The sequence below is a fragment of the Coloeus monedula genome, assembly GCF_965178545.1.
Source record: "Coloeus monedula genome assembly, chromosome: 9".
NCBI classification, from domain to species: Eukaryota; Metazoa; Chordata; class Aves; order Passeriformes; family Corvidae; genus Coloeus; species Coloeus monedula.
Genome location: NC_138789.1, coordinates 585,784 through 609,240, shown reverse-complemented (window position 1 = coordinate 609,240; position 23,457 = coordinate 585,784). Strand labels below are relative to the sequence as shown.

At 44.9% G+C, this 23,457-nt stretch overlaps 2 protein-coding genes across 8 annotated transcripts in view; both read left to right on the top strand.

Moving 5' to 3' along the window:
• Positions 1 to 1,736: 1,736 nt before the first annotated feature.
• On the top strand, positions 1,737 to 13,082 carry LOC309576310 (torsin-1A-interacting protein 1-like). The gene is made up of 6 exons (XM_082287524.1): positions 1,737 to 2,182; positions 2,433 to 2,501; positions 5,870 to 5,971; positions 6,820 to 6,879; positions 9,395 to 9,454; positions 10,518 to 13,082. Exons 1-6 carry the CDS (start codon positions 1,813 to 1,815, stop codon positions 11,309 to 11,311), a joined length of 1,455 nt encoding a protein of 484 aa, XP_082143650.1. The 5' UTR covers positions 1,737 to 1,812; the 3' UTR covers positions 11,312 to 13,082.
• A 2,442-nt stretch (positions 13,083 to 15,524) lies between these two features.
• Positions 15,525 to 23,457, top strand: part of CEP350 (centrosomal protein 350) — a 72,723-nt gene continuing 64,790 nt past the window's right edge. For 5 of the 7 annotated variants that reach the window (XM_082287286.1, XM_082287289.1, XM_082287287.1 and 2 more), the window contains exon 1: positions 17,560 to 17,699. The gene's annotated coding sequence lies outside the window, so the exon portion shown is untranslated. Of the gene's footprint in view, positions 15,646 to 17,559; positions 17,700 to 17,816; positions 17,881 to 23,457 lie in introns of those variants that run through there. The other 2 variants (XM_082287284.1, XM_082287285.1) reach the window with 2 other exon arrangements.

Genomic DNA, 23,457 nt, shown 5'->3' with positions numbered 1-23,457 from the left:
TGAAATCTTTGTATAGAGAAGACAGGCGCAGGAGGGGAGGCTGAAAGGCACTTCCCTCACCCAGCCTTCCTGTTGGATTGCACAGAACATGCACACGCCTACTCCATTTACAACCCTGAAAAATAACAAAATAACCTCACAAACATGAGCACAGGTGTTCCAGGGTATTGTAGATGAAGTTACTGCTCTTACAGTATCGTCTCCCTCACTGACTTTTTTCAGTGTGTAGAAATCCTTCAGTACCTGTACAGATGAGGGGCTGACCTCAGCAAGAGCAGCTCTGCTCAGAAGGACCTGGGGGTCCTGGTGGATGACAGGTTGACCATGAGCCGGCCATGTGCCCTGGGGGAATTGGGAATCTGGGGTGCATGGGAAGAGTGTGACCAGCAGCTCAAGGGGACCGATCCTGCCCCTCTGCTTGGCCCTAGTGAGGCCACATCCAGAGTGCTGTGTCCACTTTTGGGCTCCTCAGTACAAGAAAGACAAAGAACTGCTGGAGAGGGTCCAGCGGAGGCGACAAAGATGATTTGGGGTCTGGAGCATCTCTTTAATGAGGAGAGACTGTGGGAGCTGGGCCTGTTTGGTCTGGAGAAGAGAACACTGAGAGGGGATCTCATCAGAGCATACAAATGTCTCGAAGGGGTGTCAAGGATGGGTCCAGACTCTTTTCAGTGACAGGATGAGGAGCAGTGGCCATAAACTAAAACACAGGAAGCTCTACCTCAACATGAAGAAGAACTTCTTTACATTGTGGGTGGCAGAGCACTGGAACAGCTGCCCAGGGACAGCCTGGAGTCTCCCTCTCTGAAGATATTCCAAGCCTACCTGGTTCCTCTGTCACCCGCTTCAGGTGACCCTGCCTTGGCAGGTGTGTTGGACTGGATGATCTCCAGAGCTCCCTTCCAACAGGAACAGTTCTGTGATTCTGTGAATTTGTAAAAGGGTCTGTATTTGCTTAGCAACTCATTTCCAAGGTGGTCTTGAGCTGCTTGCTGCCCTGGCACATAGGAGCACCCCTGAGTTCCTGGTTTTCCCAGCTTTGGGCAGCGCACAGACCCTTTTCTGAACTCACTGAGCAGCCCAGGTGTGTGTGTGTTTGTGGAATAAGAAGGTGCTATTTCTTTGCTTAGAAACATCACAGAAACATAGAACAGCTCACGCTGGAAGGAAGCTCAAAAGATCATCTGCTCCAAACTTGCATGGGAGAGGGAGTCCAGAGGAGATCTTGTAGTCCTGTCGAATCGCATCTTGAAAACCTCCAGTCACAGGAACTCTACCACATGCCTGGGTAAAGATGCTTTATCAAGAATGCAACCAAATGCGTTTTAAAATCCCTGTTTACCAGTTATGCATGCGAACAAATGGGTAAGAAAAGTGAAATGCCTAGCGAGTTATTCTACATCTGATTAACCAAAATGATTCCTACACTAAGGGACAAAGTAGTGCAATGTTATCAGCGCCAGAGGATCTCACGTTCCTCAAAGTACCTCCGACTTTCCTCTCTGCTATTCAGTCGCTATTTGCGCTTATTTTACGGGTTTTTCTGCCTCCGAGAAATGCAAAACTGGCGTTGTAGAAAATAACCAGGTGGGGAGCGGAGGCGCCGGGCCCGCGCTGCCCTCGGGGGCCGCCCCCGCGGGGCCCCGCCGGGCTGGGGGCCGCGGCCGTCCCGCATTTTTCTCACTGGGGGGCAGCAGCCGCGGGGCCGCCGGACGGGCGTTCCCGGGCTGCTCCCGCCGGGCCCGATCCCGATCCCGATCCCGATCGCGAGCCGGGGCCCGGTCGGGGCCCGCGGGCGGCACCGGCGCGGCCATGGCGGAGCGGCCGTGGTACCACGTGACGCCGCGGCGGCCGCTCCGCGCGCGGGCGGAAGCGGCGGGCGCGGGTCCCGCCCTGCGGGAAGTGAGGCCCGCGGAGCCGCCCCCGCGGGACGCCGGCAGCGAGGGGCCGGGGCCGGCGGCGGTGGGCAGAAGGGGCAGGGGGCGAGGCAGGGGACGGGGCCGGGGCAGGCGGCGCGGCGCGGCAGCGGGCGGGATGGTGGGCGGCGGTGACGACGAGGCGGCTCCGCCGGACGGCCCCGGGCTGAAGCGGCGGCGGAAGAGCCCCCGGCTGGCGGCGGCAGCGCGGCCGGACGAGCCCGGGGACGAGGTGGACGGCGCGGCCCAGCGCGGCTCGCTGCGGGGTGAGCGGCGCGGGCGGGCGCAGCGGCGCGCGGTGGATCCTGTGGTTGAGGGCGCGGCGGCGCGGCGCGGCGCGAAGTGGGGCGGGCGGGCGGGCGCCGTGGCGTTCCCTCGGGGGTGTCGGGACGGGGCCGCGCAGCTGGAAACCGCGGGGTCCCGGTGGGGCTGGTGCTCCTGCGAGGCTCTCTGCCCGGGGCCCGGTGGGCTTGGGCTGAGCTGCCGGCTGTGCCCCTCACACGTTTCTCGTTTCAGGGGACGAGCATCACTTTGGGACCCCGGACTCCCTGACGCGACCCCCTATAAAGGCGTACAGATCGCCAGGTAGGCTTCAGCTCCCGCAGGTCACAGTCCGCGCCGCTGGCCAAGGGGCTGAAATAACCCAAACTTGGGGAAATGGCGTTTATTGGGTTCTGGCTCCTTGGCAGGTGTTCCGTGGCTCTGGCACGCAGGTGAGGAGATCCCGCGGTGGCTCTTACCCCATGCACGAGGGATGGAAGGAGAAGCAGTCCTCTAAAGGATCGGTGCGTGCCGAGCACGCTGAAGCCCTTAGGGGGCTGTTTTTCCTAATGCATCACTTGGAGCAGTATTTTATCACAGCATCCGATTTTACTAGCACTGCTTGGTTTTAAAAGGTGGGATTTAAATAAGGCATCCTGAGCTGCAGAAATCAATCCCTCAATGGCTGTGCTCCTTACAGGGAGCAGCATTGCTTATGAGGAAGTGCATAACTGGGGCTTGTCCTTCCTTTGAAATACCAGGCATGCTCCAGGACTTGCTCCTGGCCACTGGGCTGGACAAGCTGCTGTGTTAGCACTGTGTGGCACCTACTTGTTGCTTTAGTTGATGAAACCTGTGTCTTTCTCAAAACTGTAGAAACATCCCAGCGCTGTGTAACAGTCATGGGGCTTTAGCCTGTCCTTGCACCAGGAAACTGTGAATGACTTGTACTTCCTTCCCCTTTACTCTGTTTTGGAGCTGTACATTGCCAGTGTGTTGCAGTGCTCAGGGATGAGTTGGGCTAGCCTGGGACTGTTCTCCATTCCCACCCGTGTTCCTGTCACCAAGAACTGTCTCCCCGTATTCTGCTCCAGAAGCAGAATTTCCAGGAGGCATGGAAGAAATCTTATCTTGAGGAACGAAGAGCAAGGTTATAAGTATTTATTTAGGAAGATACAAAGGTTTGTCTGTGAAAAAAGCAGTGGCAAGCTCTTGCTCCCACAGGGTGGCTGACAGGGTATAATAGGCTTAGTGTTTTAAACGTGGCTGTGCTGCTTCAGGAGCTACTGCTGAGGGTTGGGTTTTTAATTAGATGGCTCTAAAAATGAAGCTCGTCTCCCACCACCACCCTCCCCAGCTCTTAACAGCTGTATTGGATTATAGTCACAACAGGTGTAAAAGTGTGATAACAGACTCTAATTGTTTATATAGAAGCAGAGGAGTAGTTTCCCCCCTCACAGTCCCCCCATCTGTAGATGTGCAGTATTGTGCTTTTCCTGCAGAGTTTAGGGGATGGCCTGTGAGGCAGGGGAATAAGCAGGGTGGGTTGTTATGGGGGCATAATTGTCCTGCTTCCCTGGGAACAGAATGGAAGCAAAACCACACCTTGGGAAACTGGTTTCTGGCTTCTGCTAAGAGGTTTTAAATACAGGTTAGGCAACTTGTCTGGGGAGCTGAGAAGCTTTAAGAAGAATTTGGAAGAGTTTTAAGAGCCTAAGAACCAGTGCATTGAATCAGGCAGCTTCTAGGGCAATGACCTGAAGATACATGGTAGCAATCTCCATGGAAATTGTCTTTTATAGACCTTTCCTTTCTTCAACTTCTAACTCTTTAAGTAGTGGTTGATGCCAAGAAGGGGAGAGGAGTTAAGAGTAGGGACTGCCTGAGTAGCCCTCTTTAGACTCATAGATCCTTTTGGTTTTCTGGTCACAATTACTAGGGAGATTTCCCTTGTAAACCTTGGTACATAATGAAATATTATGGATATGTGGTTTTGCATTCCTGAAAATTAAGTTATTTGGTGAGTGTCCTTGTTCTGAGCTTTGTGGGAAATCAGTCACTTAACAGTTTTTTAAGATGGATTTAAAACACAGGGGCCCATTCAGTGTGTGCAGATGCACCTGTGACTTACCACAGTTTAAAACTTAGAGCTTTTTTCCCGTCTTTTGTGGTTTGGGTGGGTTCAGTGGTTTTGTTTTTCTCCTTTGTATGTTTGACGTACACTGGTGTGCTGGAACTGCCAGAACACGTTAGAAAAAGGCTGTTTTCTTTGTTGAAGTAAAATCCCTAAACACTAGGTGGCAAGCTGTGCATTGCCCTTGGCATATGGTAAAAGAGCTACAGAAACACATTAAACCCCAGGAGAACCCTGGGCTGTTTAAAGAGTAAAAGGGCCCAGAGTGAATGTTAGAAAAAAATTTACCAATTGTATTCTTCGCTTTGCTGATGCTTGATAGCTGTGCCATGATCTCTGTCCCCCAGCTGTTCTACAGCTTTTTATTCTATACCTGAGCTTTTTCTTATTGATGCCTTAGGTTTTAACTTTCATATTTTTCAAATCCTGTACTGCCTAGTGTGTAACTCTGAAGTTTCTTGTAGCCTGTTGACTTCTGCTCTCTCATGCTAGGGAGACATAACAAAGCCTCTCCAGGCCTGCTCTCCAAGGACACTCAGACCATCCTAGGCCCAAAAGTATAAACCAAAAACCTCTAAAGGGGGGGGGCAAGCTTGGGGAAACTACATCATTAGCTGAAGCTTTAATTGGAGAATTAACCCTGACGTGCAAATGAACCAAACTTATAAAAGTGTGAAGAACTTCTGACCTGTTGTCCATCTTGGGTCCGTTTTGAGAGTAGCCTCTGGCTCCCCAGGGGGTACCTTTGAAGGCCTTTCGAATAAACACCTACCTTTATTCCCTTATTCTTGTCTAGTCTCTGTTTTTAGGTTGCCTCTCTAGGCATCGTTATCAGCCCCTTGATTCTGGGATTGCACTTTATCCTTTCCTGTGTTTGGCTTCCCAGCCCTGACCTTTGCTCTGTGACCTCTGATACTCTACAGGGCTTTGTTCTTTCTAGTTAGTTACATTAACTAAGCTGGGTTTCACAGCTGAACAACTCTGTAATTTGGCAAACCTGCTGAAAGATGTTGGTTTAGATTCTTCCCAGCTACCTGAGGGGTGAAATTAGGTTGTCGTTCTCTCTGTTAGGAGAGAACGAGACCCAGCTAAAGGATGGCTTGGACTACTTTAAAAGGGGACTTATTTTCTGTATTTGCTTCTGTCTCTTTTCCCCTTTGCCCAGTGCTGCATAAGACAGCACAATTGTTGTTTGTAAGTTGAGTGCCCAAAGCGGTGGGAAAAACTCTCTGTACTCCCATGGCATGTATTTGCTGGTTTGCACTGAATCCCCTTAGTGTAAGCAATTTCTCAGCTCCTAGTATTCATGTTTTTAAGCCAAGAACTCCTAAAAATTGATTTTTTTTAAAAGAAGTGTGTGGTGGTGCAGACAGCTATATTTCTAGTGAACTCAAATGTACCATAACCATTTCAAGTCTTAGTTGGCTTTTGTTGCATTTGGGAGTTCACAACTTGAAAGATCACTGATTTAGATCGTGGCTGTTCTGAAACTACGTCTCGGTCCTTCAGATTTATGATGTTGCCAATCCTCTCTTTGTTCTTTTTTTGCTCCTGACAGGTGGTACTACAATTCACTCTGAAGAGAATCCAGTAAAGGAAAATGTGAAGGCTTATGACAGTAACAAAACTGAGAAACCAAACAGTTGTACACCGTTAAAAGGTAACACCTTTTATCAGTACTTTTTCCATGGTGTAACAAATGATTGCTTAAATGTACTAAAATGACAACCATTCAGTTCTGTTAGAAAAGGGGAAGTTTTTGAGCTGAAATCTGAGTGGATGAAAAAGGGGGTTTTTTTAAAAAAATAATTTTTCAGTGTGTACTCCTGCCTGAGCCAAAGTAAAGCTGATTGTAGTATGATGTTAATCTGCTTGGGTGTAAAACCTTAAGGTTCAAGAAAATGCAGATTCCAACTTTGATAAACACCCGTGTGGTTTTTGAAAAGCAAAACAAAAAGAAGAGTAATATCATACCTGCCTCAAAAAACTGATGAGAGTGGATCTTTAATTGCCTCAGGCAAAGAAAACTAAAACTGTTCTTTTTCTAAAAAGGTGAGTTATCTTTGACTTTAGCAGGGGGAAGCTGACTACACCAAGTGATTTCAAAGTGCGGGAGCACTTTGCTCGTTGCTCAGAGATTTTTCTCGATGTGTGTTACAGAAGCAATGAGGAGGTTCAGTGAGAAAAAAATGCGATCATTTTTAGCCACAGAAGGTAGTTATGTGTCTTTTCAAAATAAGACATTAGAAGAATGATTTATCATATTGGCAAAAGCAGGGTGAAGGGCCAAATTAAGCCCTTTCTAATAGATAACAGTAGCTTTCTCCAGCTCAGAGGGGTCCAAGAGGCTGTTTGTATGCTGTATGCTTGGTTTGTCAGCACAGCATATCTTCCTGCCCTAATAAGCTTTGAGGATTTCATAGGAAGACCTAAAAGCATGTATGGCTGTCTGTCTTATTCTGACCTCTGATGTGGTAACTGAGATCTTCATTTGTGCTTTGGTTTCAGAAATAAAGGCTGACTTCCTTGAGAAAAATCAAGGGTGCTACTCAACATCTACACCACTGAGTAAGTAAAACAAGAGAACCCAGTCTTTCTCTGTCGTTAGATGAAAAGGACAGAATTATTTTCCTTTCCTCTGCTTCTGGTTTTTCTTGTGCCCTGGGACACTGTCTGGGAAGATGGACAGACACTCAGGAGGCAGATTCAAATAGAAGCTGGAGAAGGCAGCACACTCCAGTCAGAGCCTTTCTGTGAGTTTATTCAACTTGCTGACCCCAGAAAATGCTCCACTTTCTCTTTTATTTTTCATTTTGGAGTTGGCTCATGGGACAGTAAGTGCAGAGCATGGCGTAGAGGCATTGTGGGGGTGAGCTGAGGAAGGGAACAAAACCTTCACCTTTTGGTGGCAGTGAATGTTAGTTTGTACACAAACCTTCCCTTTTGTCCTTTCCCTGAGAAGTGGTGGCTTGCTATGATTGAATTAGTTGTTCTATACTCCTGCAAAGGAGCAGCATTTTCTTTGCTGGCAAAATCCAGTCTGCTCACCTCATGACCAGCTCCCAGTGTTTCAGACTTTTGGTTGTTTTTGTGGGTTTGTTGGGCTTTTTTGGTTTTGCTTTTTTTTGTTTTTTTCCCCCCCCTGTTGGAAGAGTACTTGAAAGAAGAAGAAATAAAAAAAATATTCCGACTTCTTAGTAATGTCTGGGTGCTTGTTTCTGTCCTCAACAGGTATGGGTATAGATAAACAAAGTTTTGTAAATCAGATTTCAGTCTGAAGAACCTGCAGGGGTTGTTTGCATTTTTGTTTCGTTTTGTTTATTAAACCATGGTGCCTTCAGGAAGAGAAGCTCATCTTGTGGTAGCTGTACATCTGTGAAATGCCTTAGAAAAATGAATCTGTGCTGGAACTTCTCTCTATTCTGGTACTTTTACTTGTCCGTGCCACTCCAGGTGCTGCAGGAGTGATTAGTTGGGTGAAGAACTTTGGAAGATCGCTTAAAACATTGAAATCTTTAAGGTGTCTGCAGAAGTTACACTTTTTGAGTTAAGCAAGACATAATTTACTTGGCCTTTGTGCACATTGTGTTGTAAATAAGGCATGATTCTTAGGCAGAGTAAGATCTGGTTTTAGGCTGTTTATTGAATTATTTTTTCCTTTAGTGTATGAGTTACAGCTATCACCTAAATATGAAACCTGATCTGTGCAAACAGAGCTGCATTGTGAAGTATTACAGAACCGAGGTGATTTTTGAGCTGTTAACACTTAGAAGATTGAGATAAGCTTAGCCAGTGACAAGCTCCATGGCTGTGCCCTTTTGGGGTGGGGGGTTGAAATTACAGAATAGGGCAGTTCATTAAGCCAGTTAAGCCCCAGCTTAAACCAGAGCTGCTTTTAGCACCTTCTGTGATTACATTCATACAGAAACAAGGTTATAGAGTTTATTTCAGTGTCTTTAAATAACTACTGCAGGGTATGTTTGTTCAATTTATTCTCAATAGTGCCATTGACAGTGCCCTGATTTGGTTATATATTATTAAAGAGCCTTCAGCTTTGAACCAGTTGCTGTAGTTCACAAGGAGCCAGAAACTCTCCTGTCTTTTTAATTAACTGGCTAAATGCAGCAAACATGCTGACCAAAAATTGCACAGTATATATTCATACTGGTCTCTTGGGAAAGTTGTTCATAACACTTTATGGATAATGCCTCTTGTACTTTGCTCTCTGAGCCCATTTGAATAAATAGACCAAAAGTATATTTTGAAGTTGAAAGCTTGCATTTTGCTTTAAAAGCATAATTCATCCCAAGAAACTGACTGCTGACGAAGCAGGCCTCCAACCCAAGCTACATGGAGAGGGAAAATAAGGCTATGCATTTAACATATTGCTTTGGTTTTGCTATTTATATCTTGCATTATGTTATTTTTCTAGTGTGTCCATTAATTAAGTTTCCATTTTTTATGTCTCTCAAATTCTTGAGCAAAATCAGGAAACTTAATCGGGACATGGGATCCTTGTGCAGAAAAGAACAGGTCATTAAATCTCTTCCATTCTGTCACCTTGTACTTGAAATTGAGTATTATTTGCATAATTCTTCAAGAGTTGAAAATCTTTTGGGGTGATTTGTGGTGGAGTGGGGACTTGCACGTCCTATGCGAGATTGTCAGGATGGCTTGGGAACTGGCATTTGGCAAATAGCAGAGATGGAGAGTTGCTCTGACAGCTGAGTGAGACTTCTCGGGCTGGTGGTGGTGGTGGATTTCCCTTGTTCAAGATTAATCTGTGGAGCAGAAGGGGCGAGTGATGTGGAAAAGAACCGAAACCCCTGTACGTGACAGCCCCAGCTGGGATGAGGTGACAGCCTCACCTTTGCTCTGGCTTAGCAGGACTGTGTTTGCCTCAGCAAGGTGCTTTGTTACCCTTCCTGTAAGCTTTTTGTGGAATTTTGTATGTAAAAGCATAACTAAGAACAGCTTTTCGTTGAGAATGATGCAGTTTGGTGATTCCAACTCCGTGCTGGAAGATTGGTTGTAATTGTTGGCTTAGTGTTTTTCTCATGTTCCTTTCTTAATCTCTTAACAGGCGGAAGTAAATTTCAGAATCAGTCTAGTAAAGAGAAGCAGTCACAGCCTTTGGCCAAAAGTAAGACTTCTGCTTTCACTTCTGTTTCATGCTTCTGTAACATTTAACCATTTTCATGCCTTTCCAAGTATTACAGTTCTGGGGAGCTGGTGTTACGCTGAGGGTCCTTGCCAGAACAGATGATTTGCTTGCTAGGACATGTCATCAGCATGAAGGAGGGAAGGGTGTTGTATAATGAGTAACATTTTCACCTGAATATGAGGTCTTTCATCTGTAATGTTTGTAAAATCAAAACGGAGGCAGGGCTAGTGGTGGTGGTGTTATTTAACCATTGTTGTGTTGCTGTCCTGATAAAAGTTAGGGTATAAAAAGGTAGCAAAAGGAATGCAGTTCATCCTGTTTCCAGGAAGATTGGTGTATTTTGTCACTCATTTTACTGGGAACAGAATCGAGCCTTTTGCTTGTAGTACGTGAAACAAGTGTTCATTTAACTGTTCAAATACGAAACCAAATCCGAATACGTGGTATTTGATGTGCAATGTTTGCTGTGTGTACTCTTTGTGAAGCTCACTGATCCAAAGGCCACAACGTTTTCTGATAGTGTTGACCACCAGTGTTTGAGATGCAAATACTGCTGCAGGAACTATTTTTACCCTTACAGGAACAGGAAAGAGAAATAACAGAAAGCTTTCTGGCGCAGCCAGGTTTTCTATAGGACATATTCTGCAGAGCATAAATGTAGGAAAACCTACGACCTTTTTCAGAACCATTTTTAAGCTCGTGGTTTGGATTTTATTAAATTGAATGGAATATTGATGAACTTTTAGAGCTCCTTTTTAAAAAGAAGGTCTAATTTAGTCAATCTGGGAACATGTAAAAATGTTCTTTTTTGTAAATGCTGTCACTTCACAAAATTGCTTAAGAAGTTCAAAACGGTGTTCGGGTTTGTTTTGTGGTTTGTTTGGGTTTTTTAAACTAGATTGTCTTTTCTATGGTCTTCAACTACTGTACCACTGTTGAGAATGGGATGATTTCAGAGTTTCCTCTTATTTTCCTTTCACTTGTTGACTTCTGATGCCTTTTAAAACATTGTTTTCTTCTTGTTTGCTCCCTCTCTCCATAGATGATGGTGAATCGCAGAATGGATTTCACAAGATGTGGACTTTGTTCCTGGTTCTGTTAATTAGTGTCTCATTGCTTTATGTCCTGTGGAGTGGATTTCGGGGTGGAACCTCCTCAAGTAGAGATGCTGAAATTCTGCAAGAGTTTCGGGCCCGGATGAAGAAACTAAAAGATACTTACCAAAGTCAGGACCCCAATCTGTGGAGAAGAGCCCATGTGTTCCTTGAGAAACATCTGAACGCTTCCCATGTGCATCTGGAGCCGGCTATCTTGCTGCTGACAGCTGGCCGGGAAGCTGAGAAGGCCCTGAGGTGCCTGAGTAATGAGATTGCCGACGCTTTTGCCTCCTCCCAGAATGCCACTACGATCAGGATCAACGGGGTGGACAAGGCTGTACTGGACAGTGACCTTGTCAAGCTGGAGGTGGACACGGCGCTCAGCTCCGGCTTCAGAGAAGGCAAGAAGGTGGCAGTGGTGCATCGCTTCGAGTCACTGCCTGCAGGCTCCACCTTGATCTTTTACAAGTACTGTGACCATGAAAACGCAGCCTTTAAGGACGTGGCCCTTCTGCTGACAGTTCTCCTGGACGAGCAGTCGCTGAGGAAGAGCTTCACCTTTCAAGAAGTGGAGGAGAAAGTCCGGGATTTCCTCTGGGCAAAGTTCACTGGTTCAGATGTTCCTAGTTCTTATAATGGCATGGACACAGATAAGCTGAGTGGACTGTGGAGCCGGATATCTCATCTTGTGTTGCCTGTTTGGCCTGAAAAGGGCCTCCCTCTGGAGGGATGCACATAAAAGTTGCTAGAGAGCACTTGGGAAAGGAGGAGGATGCAAAATGTGTGTTGCAAGGCAGAACAGGGAGGAACTTAGTGTGGCTGCTGAGCTCAGGCAGCAGCAAACCAGTCCTTTCTGTGCAGAGACTTTCCACCAGCTGGCAGGGTTGTTTCTGCCAAAGCAACTGGGACTTCTCTAAGTAAACTACAGAGTGTAACTTGCTGGTTGTTGGTAAATTGCATTCAGTGATGCATTCAGCCTCGGTGTCCTGGGGCTGGACATTGCTGTGCATCACTGCAGAGTTGCTCATCTGCCTCTGAACCTGCCTTGATGCACTGTTGGCTTTGCTGTGAGGATCCTTCTCTGGTGGTGCATAAAGCTGGTAGCACATCTGACAAGGTAACAAGAATGTAAAAAACATCACCTTCATCTGCCAGAATTGCTTACTTTTCTTCTAACATAGGAAATAAACTGAAAATGATGATTAAGTGATGTGAGTCTAAGCACAAGCTTTTTCCTGATCCATTAGGTCACAACATAGATGCAGCTATCTCTGGCCACTTGTAGAAGTGGCAAAATTGCTTGAAAGATCTGTGACTTGTAGAGAACCTTCCAGCAAGCGTTCCTTCCTTAAACAAGCCTGCCCCAAACAGTTCTGGAGAGAGAGGAAAGCTGAGGTACAAAGGTTGCTTAAAGGCAGTAGTGCTAGTGTCAGTTAAATAATCCCTCAGTACCTCTTTGCCTGGCCGCTTGCAGGAGTTCTCTACTCCTTTTCAAAGTTTTGCCAGTCTTAAAATTTGGATGGAAATGATAAAATGTCAGCCCTGTGTACATACTATCTCCTTTCCAAACAAAACTTTAGGAAGACATAGGTTATTTCTCATTTTACTAAGATAATTATTTTTGCATTGAGAGAATCTATTTATTTGTGGTACCTGATACCTTAAAAAAAACCTTTTCTTCTTGTACCTGTGTATAACCTGCTGCTTGCTGTATAAATTTCTAGCAAAGAACAGATTTGCAAAGCATGCTTTTAAAATACCTTTTAGTCTCTCATGTCAAGAATTCCTCACACCAGATTAAAAACAAGTACCTGTTTCTATTGTTAAGTACTTTGTGTAAAAAAATAAAGAGAATAGCAGCACTTCCATTTCATTGCTGTTACTTCATGCTCTGAGCTATTGGTCCATGTACATTTGGTTTTATTATGAGGGGGAATGTGTGAAGATGCTCTCAAATTAATATGTTTTCTTGTAACAGCTGAGAGATTGGGCCCATCCTTCATTCATAAGCCCCCTGAGCTGTCCTGTTGCAAAAAAAAATCCTTTTCAACCAGGAAAACCTGTTGAGGAGCTGGAGGTTGTGGCTTCTTTGTGCAAGGCAAGGTTGGGGGTACGAAGTGGAATCAACCAAAATCCCCTGAAGCATATGAAAGAGCAGAGTTTGAGACACAGAGCTGTGGTCACTTAAACCAGAGGTGGATTTGTTCTAACTATTGAGAGCTGGCAATGGATAATGCTTCCTATTTTAATAGGCAGAAATAAAAACAGTAAGAAGACATGGAAGTGCTGTTGTTCTGGATGTTTAATAGCTCAGGAAGGAAAAGATGGCATTTACACTTTGAACATTTCACTGGACAAATGTTTTTTATTAAAAAAAAAACAACTGTGACTTATTTTCAAATGTGTCCTCATAGCATATTTGTTTGTATATTATGTAAACTATTTTAGTAATGATTCAAAATAAATGTACTTGTTTGTTTTATAAAGCTGTTTTAAGACTTGCCATTGAATTTTAAGTGGTCAGAGTTTTTTTTCCCCCCATGTTTAAATTGCTCATTTCACCTTTGACCAACTACAAACACCTAAAATACAACCTTTGGCAAAATTTAGAACTTTAGAGAAAGTTGAGTGGAGTGGTAGACACTGTGATGCAGATGCATGTATTTCATAATGTGAGGGCTTTTGTCTAACAGGGAATGTTTCAGGGAATGTTTCAGGAAATGGCTGTGAATTGTTTTTTACTTGGTGTTCTTGTATTAATTCCCCAGTTCTGATTTCAGCTGGAACTAATGATAAGATATGGTTCACTTGTTTCATTAGCCCGATACAAGAGTCAGCAGCTGACAAAAGGGATGACTTCATTCTTGTTCCACTCCTAGCTGCATGTTCTGTACCTTTGGTGTTGCAAACAAGTGCACTGTGAACTGACTGGAGGGACAGTCTTACTGAAAAGTAACTTAAAAATTATCAGAACTGGCCACCACAAAAAAAAAAAAGACAAAGTTGTGACATAAAGACAGGAGATTCCATACACATACAAATAAAACATCTTTAATACAGGCTTTTTTCTGTTTCTAAAACTTCTCTTCCTTACAGGTATTACAGAGCTATATTCCTGGTTTGAGAGAAAATAGGATGGTGTCTGGAAATAAAGACTTAATGTTGTGCTAGCTAAAGGAAAATCACTTTTTTTTGTTGTTGTGAACTATGGGGAAAGCCTACAGAGGTGTATTTCCAAATATATTGTACTGCTTAGTCTGGAAAAAAATGAAAAACAAGACAGTATAGTCAGTTGCCCTTTCCATAGGAAAGGCTCAGGATTAGAAGACTCTTCTGCTCTTGAAGCAGCAGGTCCTTTTATAGCTGTTGTGGCTTTGTCCTTAAAAGGCTTTCATTAAATATCCACAGGTACTTAATGCAGATCTCATTAAGCAACTCCTACTCAGCCAGAGGTGAAGAGTAGTGTCTGTCTGTGTTCCTCACAGGCAGCTGATTACTATCCTCCTTGTATAATTATTTCATTGCCTGGGGCAAACGGAGCCATTTGATGTTTTCCAAACTGTAAAACAGTTTGGCTCCTTCTAGAGCAATCTCAGTTGTGAAGTTGAAGTGTCCCTGACTGTCAGCAGATCAGGAAATTAGTCTGTGACGGAAAAAATGTGAGTTTACAGAGCAAGGACACTAGATCTGCCTTGGGCCGAGAAGGGGCCTTTCTTCTTCTGTGGCCTTTAGCAAAAAAACTTTGGGTAGAATGTGATCTTTTGAGGGGCTGAACCAGCTACACCCCAAGTTGCAGACAAGAGTTCCAGCACTCTGGAAATGGTCAAAGTGCTCCTTGGGTTGGTGAGCAGACAGACCTGCAGCTGCTGAGAGCTCCTTGCAGGTGGAAGGGGGAGCGTGGCCCCTCTTCTGCTGCTCCTGCTGTCACCTGTGGGCACCTGCAGGACGGAAATGCCTCATTGCCTTCAGCCGTGGATGTCCTGAAGGGGACCCAGAACAAAGCACTGCCCATCTGTTGTTACCTCGTCTCTCACGCCCTGCTCTGAGTCATGCTGTGCTGTGCTGAGTTTGGAGCATGCTAAGCAGGTTTGGAAACAGGAATTAATTTTTTCCCCCATTTTTTCACATCAACAAAATCATACTTTCTGCAAATTAAAAAAAAAAAAAGAAACCAAAGCAAAACAACAAACCCGAAAAACCAAAAAAAGCCAACAAAGTTGTGGCTTTCATATCCTTGTTTTTGAAAATTATGTCTGTTTTGAATGAAAAGTCCAGCTCAAACTGAGTGCAAAAGGTAAGGTGAGAGCTCTGTGTTAAGGTAGGCATAAAAGTATTTGCTGTACAGAACACAGCTACATGCACAATCTGCAGTGCAATTGCCAGCATGCTGTATTTAGGAAAAAGAATCTGGTTTTGGAGGGCTGTAATGATACATGAACAACTTGCCAGATTCTGTGTTAGGACCCTGTGGTACAGTTGGAAAACTGTGGGAAGAAATCCGAAGTGATGCCTTTATTTTATAAGAGGAGAATTTTTCATGCATTGTTTCTGCTGTTGGATGAACTGCAAAGTTGTAGGAGGAGTACAGAGAAGAGAGGGGGGTGTCCTGGAGTCCTCACAGCTGTCCTGTGTCCTGTTTTATTGTCAGCTCCTGACAGTTGGATTTATAATTGTATGCCTGGAAAATCTCATTCCATGTCCAACAGGTGGAAGCACCCTTCCCCAAATTCCTCCATGGCTCTTGGGAGCCACGTCAATCAGGGAAAGGGGGGAGGCAATCTGGGGGCTCTTGGCTGCAGTAGCCAGCTGCCCCTTTCTAATTTTAGAAGGGGTGTGCAAGAACAGTGTGGAGTGGAAAACTTTCCAAACCTCTCTCTTAAAGCTGCAATAGCCACGGTAGTGAAAGATGAGAATGTGGCTCTTAACTTTTAACTTACTGTGTGTCTCCATCCACCACCTCCAGTGCTGGGGCAGTGCTCGCTGCTGTTCCCTCGGCTGCTCTGCCCTTCAGGGAGCTCATCCAGCTGGAGTGTGCTCAGCTCCTCCTGTTCTCTCAGCTGTGGCTCTTTGCAGGTAAACGGCTTCTTTATTTCTAATCACTGAGAATTTCACAAGATAACTGCATTTTGCACAAGAAGGCCTTTCTCTTTCTCTTCTCGTGTAAGATGTTTGCCCATCAGAGCTTTCCACTCACTGTAAGGGAATCTTTGAAAGTGTAATCTAAAGTGTTACAATTAGGTTCCACTGGCAGACACAGAGAATAAATAGAAGCAAAACCAGAATACAAACACCGCCTTTTAATTTTATTTGACTGACTGAAACCAAATGATTTCCATGTTTGAGAAAATCCTAATGTGATGCCTAATTTGCCTGGAGATGAGAAGGAGGAGCGTGAAACTAGACTAACTGCTTCCAAGCAGAAAAGAGAAACTATGTTTAAAAGCATAATTAAAGAGGCAGTGCATTACGAAAGTGCTGAATAATTTAAATAGGCTGGCAGTCCAGCATTATTAAGCAGTAAATTTAAGCAAACACTATGTGATGATAGGGAATGTAACAATTTAATGTGCCCTAGTCGGCAATCAGGGCTCCCATACATTGCAGTAATATTGTTTTCACTGACTGATATTGCCATTATTATTATTGTTATTATTACTTACACTCTGCTGCATTTGGGAGCAGCAAGTTGTTCTTTGAGGACTCAGGAGGGAATTTGGCACTACTTACCACTTTTTCCCATTGGAGCTGTGCTTGTCTTTCCATGTTCATGCATTTTTTTCGCTCACCTGGCAAAACAATATAATTTCCAAAGGTTTAACCGCTGACATCTCGAGCTTGCTTCTTCTTTCAAAGGAGGTATGCTTATGCAGGAAAATGTACTCTGTAATTAGTTTGTGTATGTAAAAGACCCAAATTAAGGCTAAATGAGTATCCTGTAATTGTGACGTGATTGAGTTCTGCATTGCCTAAACCTCATCGCTGTAATCTCTCAGTGTTTAGGGTGTTTTCCTATGATGTTCCCACACTGGAATAACTTACATGCAAAACGCTGACCATTTACCAAAGGAGAGGCTACGTAAAAATAGTTTAATCCTTTTTAGTGGAGTTAAAAAAAAAAAAAAAAGGAAATAAGTAGCTCCAGTAGTTACCGTGATCCCTTGGTGTTTGGGGTAGATAACTCTCCACCCCACGCTCCCCCAAGAAATTTGGCACCGAACAATCACACTAATGACTGAAAACCAGACTGGGGAAGTTGTAGACAGGCCCTGAAGGGAACATTCCCAAAATAACTGTAGGAAGAAATTCTTTTTTCCTATTCTAATAACTTTCCTTCTTCAGTGGAAATAATTTTGCCATAGCTGGATAATATCTTAGATCTATTTTTGAAACGTGGGTGGTTTTAATGCATCTTCGGGGTGGAATCTATGCCTTAGAAGTCAGTATACTAACAAATTCTTCCGTGTCTGTAATGAGTGTTAAAAGTGAAATGAAGCCCGTGGTACTCAGTCATGTCTCTGAAGTTCTGCAAATGTTGATTTAAATTTAAATTTGGCAGAGTGTAATTGGAGACGCTTTCATTTGCAAAAAAAAAAAAAAAGGAATTATTTTTCTAAAGGTGACTTAGCTATGAACACAAACGACTAAAAAGCGGTGCCCTATTTTCGGCTGGAGCCGCTTCAGCAATGCCAACATCAGCGCTGCGTTTAATTAGCATTGCCAACTCCTGCGTTTGCACCAACACCCAGGGCTCTGCATAGAAAACGCAAGGGGACCTACCCGGCAGGTCAAGCCTGTTGAACTGCGAGGGGAAAAAGAAAAGCTTCGAGGGAAATATTGGCGAACGAGGCTCCCCGAGGCTGAGGGAGAGCAGGGCGGCCGCGCCGCACACAACATGGCGCCCGGGGCCCGGCGGGACGGCGCCATGCTGGGAGGGTCGGCGGCCGCCCGGTTCTCGCGAGAGTTTCCGGTGCGCCGCCGCCGCCGCCGCTCCGTGTCAGTTGCGGGCCGGTAATGGCGGCGCTGAGGGGCCGCTGAGGGGCCGCGCACCGGGCTCGGGCCGCCCTCCCTCCGCCCTCCCTCCTCGGGATGTGCCGCGACCTGCCGCCGGCGCAGCGGGCGTCCACCAGGTGAGGAGGCGGCGGGAGCGGCCCGCGCCGCCGCCCCAGGCCGCGGTCGGCCGGCGGTGCCGCCCCGCCGGGGCGTCGGGCGAGGTGGGGCCGGGGCGGGCCCGGCCCGAGGAGCTGCCGGCTGTCAGTTGGCTCGGCCGCTCCGCCCGGCTCCGGCGTCTCCGCGGCATCCGCTTCACCCGTTAAGTCGCTTTCTTTTTCTAGTTTTAATTTGTTTTCCGCTGCTCGTCGTACCTGGGGGTCGCGGATGAAGGGAGAGGGTTGCGGTGTTGCGTTTCGCTGTTGTCTTTTCGCGTTGTGGGGGAAACGGCCGACCCCGGGTGTTTCTGCGGAGAAACAAACAGAGCCCGGGTGGCCCCGCCGCCCTCGGAGCCGCCCCGAGCACCGGGACGGAGCTTTTAAAGTTTAAATGTGCGCTTTGCTCGTGCCCGTGCTGTGCCGGGCGTCCTGCCCCGGCATTGCGGCATCGCTCAGTGTCTGCCCGCTCAAAGTCCTCCTGACATCTCCGGGAACGTCTGCCCCGAGCGTTCTCTGACTTCATCGGTGCCATTCACTGTGCCTGTTTGGAGGCATAAAGGCTTTTCTACGAGTGTGACTGTGTTGGTTTTTTGGTGTTATTTTTTTTTTTCCTGTGGATGCAGTTTTGTGTGGTATGTTGCCTGCTGTCGGTGTAGTTTTTGTGGAATAGTTAGGGTGGTCAGGCACTGGAGTAGGTTGCCCAGGGAGGTGGTGGAGTCACCATCCCCGGAGGTGTTGAGGATGTGTCTGAATCTGGCGCTGAGCGATGTGGTTTAGTGGTGTGAGGGATCCAGTTGGTGAATGATTGGACTTGATGATCTTAAAGGTCTCTTCCAGCCTTGACGGCTTTCTGAGTCTATGATTGTTTCTGTCTCTGGATATAAGCTCTAGCTCAGCAGCTGTGCATCTCCTGGCGCATTGAGTAAGTGTGCAGGTGGAGGTTTTTCTGTCAAATAGCTTCATTGTGTAGATGAACAATCCAGTTTCTTGAAATGGAAAATTTAGCACTTGACTGCTCAGTTTTGGGGGGGTTGCCATCTTAAGCTGCTTCGACTCTTATACTGATTTGAAAACTCTAAGTACGGTCACCAAAAGTGTTTGTGGGACAAACGTGTGGAGCTGTGCGTGATTCACTGCTTAGCATGTAAGTTCTCAGTGTTCTGTCAGGCTGTCTGCATGGTCGGGGTAAGTTTTGCTGTCTCTTTGCTACAGTTCTGGTTGCTGCAACAGTTTCATTAGGTAATGCTTTAGATAATTAAATGCAACTGAGGGTGTGGCCACGTGAACAATGTAAACTGTCGAAAGCTTCGGTTTCTGAGAGTGACGCTACTTTAAACAGAAGGTATCCTGCACCCACTAAACAGAGCAACTTAATTTATGTAGTAATGGCACATTTCTGCAAGGGGCCAGGGTACCATAGAAATTACGTGCATCGAAAGGAGCGTGGGCAGCAGCTTGAGGGAGGTGATTGTGCCCTTCTGCTCTGCTCCTGTGAGACCTCACCTGGAGTGCTGCTTACAGTTCTGGTGTCCCCAGCGCAGAAGGGACGTGGAGCTATTGGAGCAAGCCCAGAGGAGGCCACAAAATTGGTAAGAGAACTGGAGCACCCCTACTGTGAAGACAGGCTGAGAACATTGGGGCTGTTCAGCCCGGAGCATTGAAGATTGCATGGAGACCTCACAGCATGTTCAGTATCTGAAGGGGGCTACAAGGAAACCAGAGAGGGACTCTTCGTCGGGAACTGTAGAGGTAGGACAAGAGGGAATGGCTTCAAGCTGAGAGACTGGGTTTAGATTAGGTGTTGGGAAGAAATTGTTCCCTGTGAGGGTGGTGAGGTCCTGGCACAGTTTGCTCAGAGCAGCTGTGGCTGCCCCATCCCTGGAAGTGTCCAAGGTCAGGTTGGACAGGGCTTGGAGCAACCTGGGATTGTAGAAGGTGTCCCTGCCCATGGCTGGGAGTTGGAACTAAATGATCTTTAAAGTACCTTCCAACCCAAACCGTTCTAGGATTGTATATTGCTGATTGGCGTGGATCATCTTATTGGCTGCCTAGGCTGGGTGTGGTGGTGACTGAAAGAAAGTGATTTTACAACTATAAAACGTCTTGTTTGCGTGGATTTGTTAAATTAAGCTTTGGTGCATGGCTCAGGTTTGCCACGGTAACACTTAATGATAAGCCAGTCCCAATGTGGATCATGTCTGTTATGTCTTGAAACAACTTTATTGGTAATTTGTGTCACCTCAGCAAAAGCATCCTTTAAATGGATAAAAATCTAGTATTGGAGTTGCTACATCTGTACTGAAGGTTTTGTTGACTTGGATGTAATGAACTTTGTGTCTCCTTTCACCTGTCTGCCAGACATACAGGCATTTTTAGCTTTCTGCTAAAAAAGTTAACTTGTATCAAACAGACTTGTGGAAAAAGTCATTAATGTGTTTAGTCTCATCGACTTTAGAGTGCTCAGATGAGGCTGCAGTCCTATGAAAGTGTTCCCAATTAGGCGGGTGTTTGAAATCAGGAGTGTCAGTGCACACAGCACTGGATTTGTTCTGTGTTACCATCTCTGGGAGGTGAGTGAAGCTACACAATGTAACATGAATGGTGTGATGTGCTGCTCCTGCTGCTGCTTCTTTCCTCCCACTTTGACTGTTCTGCCAGCAGCCTGATAAACTGAAAGAAAAGTCACCGTAAAAGAAAAATTATTAATTTTCTGCCAGGTTAGTGATTTGAATTGGCTTGTGATGCAGTCAGGTGAGCATTGCATCTATGACAGAGTGACATGATTGCTAGAGAAGGTAAGGAGGAATACATGCATTCCTTCATCACTGTGGAGCTGCTAAGTCTGCTCAACTCTACTTGGAAAATTTACATCAGAGATCCACCTTTTTATCACTAGAGCAGGACTGTTTAAACTCTGCTACTGATGTACATAAACTAATTCATGCTATTCAAATCAATAAGTGTTAATATGAGATCAGGTGTACTGATGCAATAGTGATAACAGAAGGACTTTGGTAGTTGAGTGCAGAAAGAAAACTTTCCCAGTGCAGTCAATATATTAGGCATGTGGCTGGAGTAGAACAGGAGTGTAAAATTTATCCATAGATGTAAGTGCTTGGAAGATAGATGTGTATCATTGTGCTAATGATATAATAGGCTTTAATGGACTGCTCCATTGAGAATAAAATTACTTGTATGCCTAAGTCTGAAACCTTTGTCAATATACTAGAGAAAGAATAGAGCAAATAAATGAACTAATCAATTATACCAGGCCAATTGAAACGTAGTGAATGCTAACAGAAATTCTGGCTGTGTTTTAGCTTCCTAAGAACACTTCTCACCGATGGCAGAATTTCTCACTAAGTCAGATCCATGGCAATGCACCAGGTGGAGTTCTCACACTGAAACAGAAAAACTTTTAAAGGGATGGTGTTATTTAAATACGGGAAAATATCTTACTGCTACTTTTAGATAGATCAAGAAAAAGTCTTTCAGCAGAGTCCTGGTATCTGCCTCTGTAATGCCGGGTCAGAAGCAGAGCTGGTGATCACTGTTCAGCTTGTCATGAGGTTTTTGTGTTTGGGGTTTTTTGACATCTTGTGTTGTTACTGAGGCACTTCTTAGATGCTCCTTCTGAATGCAATTCTGTGCAGAGGCATCAAAGGTGAGAAAGTGGCATTTGGAACATTTTCCCTGAAGTTTTCATGCACTTTGAAGGAAAATAGTGATCATCCTGCAGCTGACACAGCTGCAGATGAAGTTGCTTCTCTGCCCGTATGTCTGTGGTCGTGGTGAGAGGTTGAAAGCTGTTGTCTTTCTCAAAACTGACAGGTCTGGTTCTTGTACTTGGCTGAGAGATTTGCCTGTAAGTTCTAGGAAGACTCCCTCACAGTGGAGTGTTCCTTGTGAGATGAGACAGGACTTGAAGAATTTGAGCATATTTTGCTGAATGGATTTATTAGGGGCCACAAGAGTTGAAATCTTCTAATGTGCGGTTTCTGGTAACTGGAGGTGGAACCAGTGAACGAACGCTTGTTTTGAAGGCTGAGGAAACAAAATGCAGGAGTACTGTATTGGTCCTAGAAACTGGGATATTTCCTTTTCTATCATAAATGCTAAGATCTTTGAAGTCAAAGGAGATACAGAACTTGTGAATGGATAGGCAAACCCTTGTGTGCATCTCCTTAATAAATGGATGCATTCTCTGTGCCTTCGTACTCTGATTTCTTTGCGAACAATGAATCAAGTTACACTAGCTGTCACAACATTCATTTCAATAGATTTCCTCAGAGTACCTCCTGGCACGTCATGCAGCAGACGAAGATATCGAATGCATTTCACGTGCAGTAAAACTACTAGTCTCTTTTTAGGGCCAGTTTTATCTTTTTTATCACTTCTACATCACTTGTGATGAAGCAGAGACACTTGCAAGTTGCCATGTCTTTTCATGGCAAAAGGATGTGGTAAATGTCCTTTCTCAGCATACAGTTGGAAAGAATCAGATTCAGAAATGTTTCATTTATAGAGAAATCTTCACTATAGTTTGGATGCAAATTTAGTAGCTGACTGGTGCCAGTGATTTAATCATGGAAGTCATGAAACATATTTGTATTTTCTACTGTTTTTTTTGACATTTGATGGATGTGTGTTTATGTCATTTATCTTCCTGGTTAACAGCTAGAGGTAGTGACACATGCTTTGAAATTCTTAAATGCTCTTCTATCTGCAAGTGTGTGGTGTATCTTGATTGCTCTTTTTTTGTACTGCCTTAGTATCCCTAAATTTTTTTTTTATTATCTAGCTTAAGACAGATCGAATTTTATTTAATTTCTTTTGAAGCTTTTTTTATTATTCTAATTATTTTCCAAAGTAATAATGATTGGAATGTGAGTTCTTCTGGTATATTTACTTCTTGTATTACAAGACAAAATACTGAATATTATCTAAAATTAGATCATTTAGAGCAGCTAATGTTCATGAGCTCCTTGGGCATTGCTGGTGTTCACTTCCTTTGCATTTCATTTGAAGGCTTATTGTATAAATGAGCATTGGAAGGAGGTGGAGGGAGGACCTGCCTCATTCTGCAGTGTCAGCTGTAGATTCTGGAGATGTGGAAGTTTTTGGACAAACACGTCATGCATTTGTTTGTTGTGCTGGAATTTGTCCTCAGTCCTGAGGAAGGTCAGTACATTGCCTGCATCTGATGGTGTTGAAAGGCAAAGTTTTCTCAAAATGTGCTCTGGCCAAAAAAAGAGTATGTTACTCTTGTATCAAAAAACATTTTAAAAGCCCATATACATAACCAAAACAAGTCTTAGAACAATGTATTATGGATATTTTTAACTCTCACTTGAACGGGATAATGCAATATGGTAAGAACTCGGGTTCCGGAAAAATGAGTAGATTAACGTTATTTTTATTCCAGACTCAAGCATATCATAATAAATTGTAGTCTGTGGTATTTGAGAAGACATGGAAAGTGTTTCTGGCATCTTTAAGTATAATTTCCATCACTTTCAGTAGACTGGCTCAGCAAAAGAATTTGCTTGACTGGGTCTGACTGTGCCTGTCCACCTGTGTCTGTTACTGCCAGCAATGCAGAGCTTTAGCTGCACAGACAGGAGGATCTTTAAGATTCAAAAGTCATCTTTGTATTTATACATGGAAACTTAAAATGTTTTTGCAAACAGGAAAAACTATCCCGAAAGCTGGTTATTTGTGTCTGTGTCCATTTCCTCCA

What these genes read in the sequence shown, in the direction of transcription:
- LOC309576310 (XM_082287524.1), top strand. Translation starts at nt 1,813, where the DNA reads ATGGCGGAGCGGCCGTGGTACCACGTGACGCCGCGGCGGCCGCTCCGC. An exon ending in CCAGCGCGGCTCGCTGCGGG is followed by an intron (nt 2,183 to 2,432) that starts GTGAGCGGCGCG and finishes TTCTCGTTTCAG; the next exon opens with GGGACGAGCATCACTTTGGG. An exon ending in CAGTTGTACACCGTTAAAAG is followed by an intron (nt 5,972 to 6,819) that starts GTAACACCTTTT and finishes CTTTGGTTTCAG; the next exon opens with AAATAAAGGCTGACTTCCTT.